Raw genomic sequence first — 854 nt, forward strand, 5'->3', positions numbered from 1 at the left:
ATAACAAAGAAACAGAATTTCTGGAGGATGAGGCCCAGAAATCAGGATTTTAAAAAGATTCCCAGGTGATTCTAATGTGCAGCCAAGGTTGAGAACCACTGCCTTAGGACATACCTTGCTAACGGATGCACAAAAGAACTTGAGATAAAGCCCAGATGCGTTTTTAGTTCAAACCTGTGGTGCATTGATGCTGAGATGCTCAGTGTGCTTCCTGGTAAAGGAACTTGGTGGAGCCACTCTTGGATCAGAGGGTGCAGCTGCCTCTATAATGGTTCCCTGACAAAGCCAACACTGAACGCTATTTTCCCTTGATAAACAAGTGACTATTTGATTAGCAAATGAGCTACTTAGATAACAGGACTAGGCAGGGAGAACTCAAACAGTCGCAATTTTTTACTTTTCCTCTTTGCCACGTTGTTAAGGTTTTCCTGCTGGAACCGCAGCGCGCTCCACCTCGCGCCCCCTGGACTGACGTTACAATCTGAAACTAGAACTACCAATCCCAGAATGCCAGGCGAGAGGGCGGGCTCTCCGAGAACCGCTGCGTGATTGGTGTGCGAAGGCGTTTCCTTCCGGAAGGAAGGGCCCGGGAGGCGGGGACTTGGGGAGACGTTCTAACACTATTGCGGGGTTGGATGCACCACAGCGGGGAGGGTTTGTGGGTGATGCCTGGGTCCCCCGCCCGCTGAGGACATGGATGAGGACGGGCTTCCTCTCATGGGGTCAGGCATTGACCTGACCAAGGTTTGTAAAAGGAGTTGGACTTCCGGTGACCTGGGAGGAGGATGGTGAAGGGACGCCCGGTTTTCAGGGAGACCCCATCTTCCATGCCTCCCGCTGTCCCTGACCGCTGG

The 854-nt window shown here is 52.2% G+C and overlaps 1 protein-coding gene across 5 annotated transcripts in view; it reads left to right on the forward strand.

Annotated features, from left to right (window-relative positions):
• The first annotated feature begins 572 nt into the window (after positions 1 to 572).
• Positions 573 to 854, forward strand: part of CCDC53 (coiled-coil domain containing 53) — a 38,758-nt gene continuing 38,476 nt past the window's right edge. For 3 of the 5 annotated variants that reach the window (XM_006769365.2, XM_015567600.1, XM_006769366.2), the window contains exon 1: positions 574 to 744. In XM_006769365.2, the coding sequence (XP_006769428.1) occupies positions 694 to 744 (51 nt within the window). In that variant the 5' untranslated portion in view covers positions 574 to 693. Of the gene's footprint in view, positions 745 to 854 lie in introns of all 5 variants that reach the window. The other 2 variants (XM_006769367.2, XM_006769364.2) reach the window with 2 other exon arrangements.

Source organism: Myotis davidii, unplaced genomic scaffold (assembly GCF_000327345.1).
Source record: "Myotis davidii unplaced genomic scaffold, ASM32734v1 scaffold120, whole genome shotgun sequence".
Classification (NCBI taxonomy): domain Eukaryota; kingdom Metazoa; phylum Chordata; class Mammalia; order Chiroptera; family Vespertilionidae; genus Myotis; species Myotis davidii.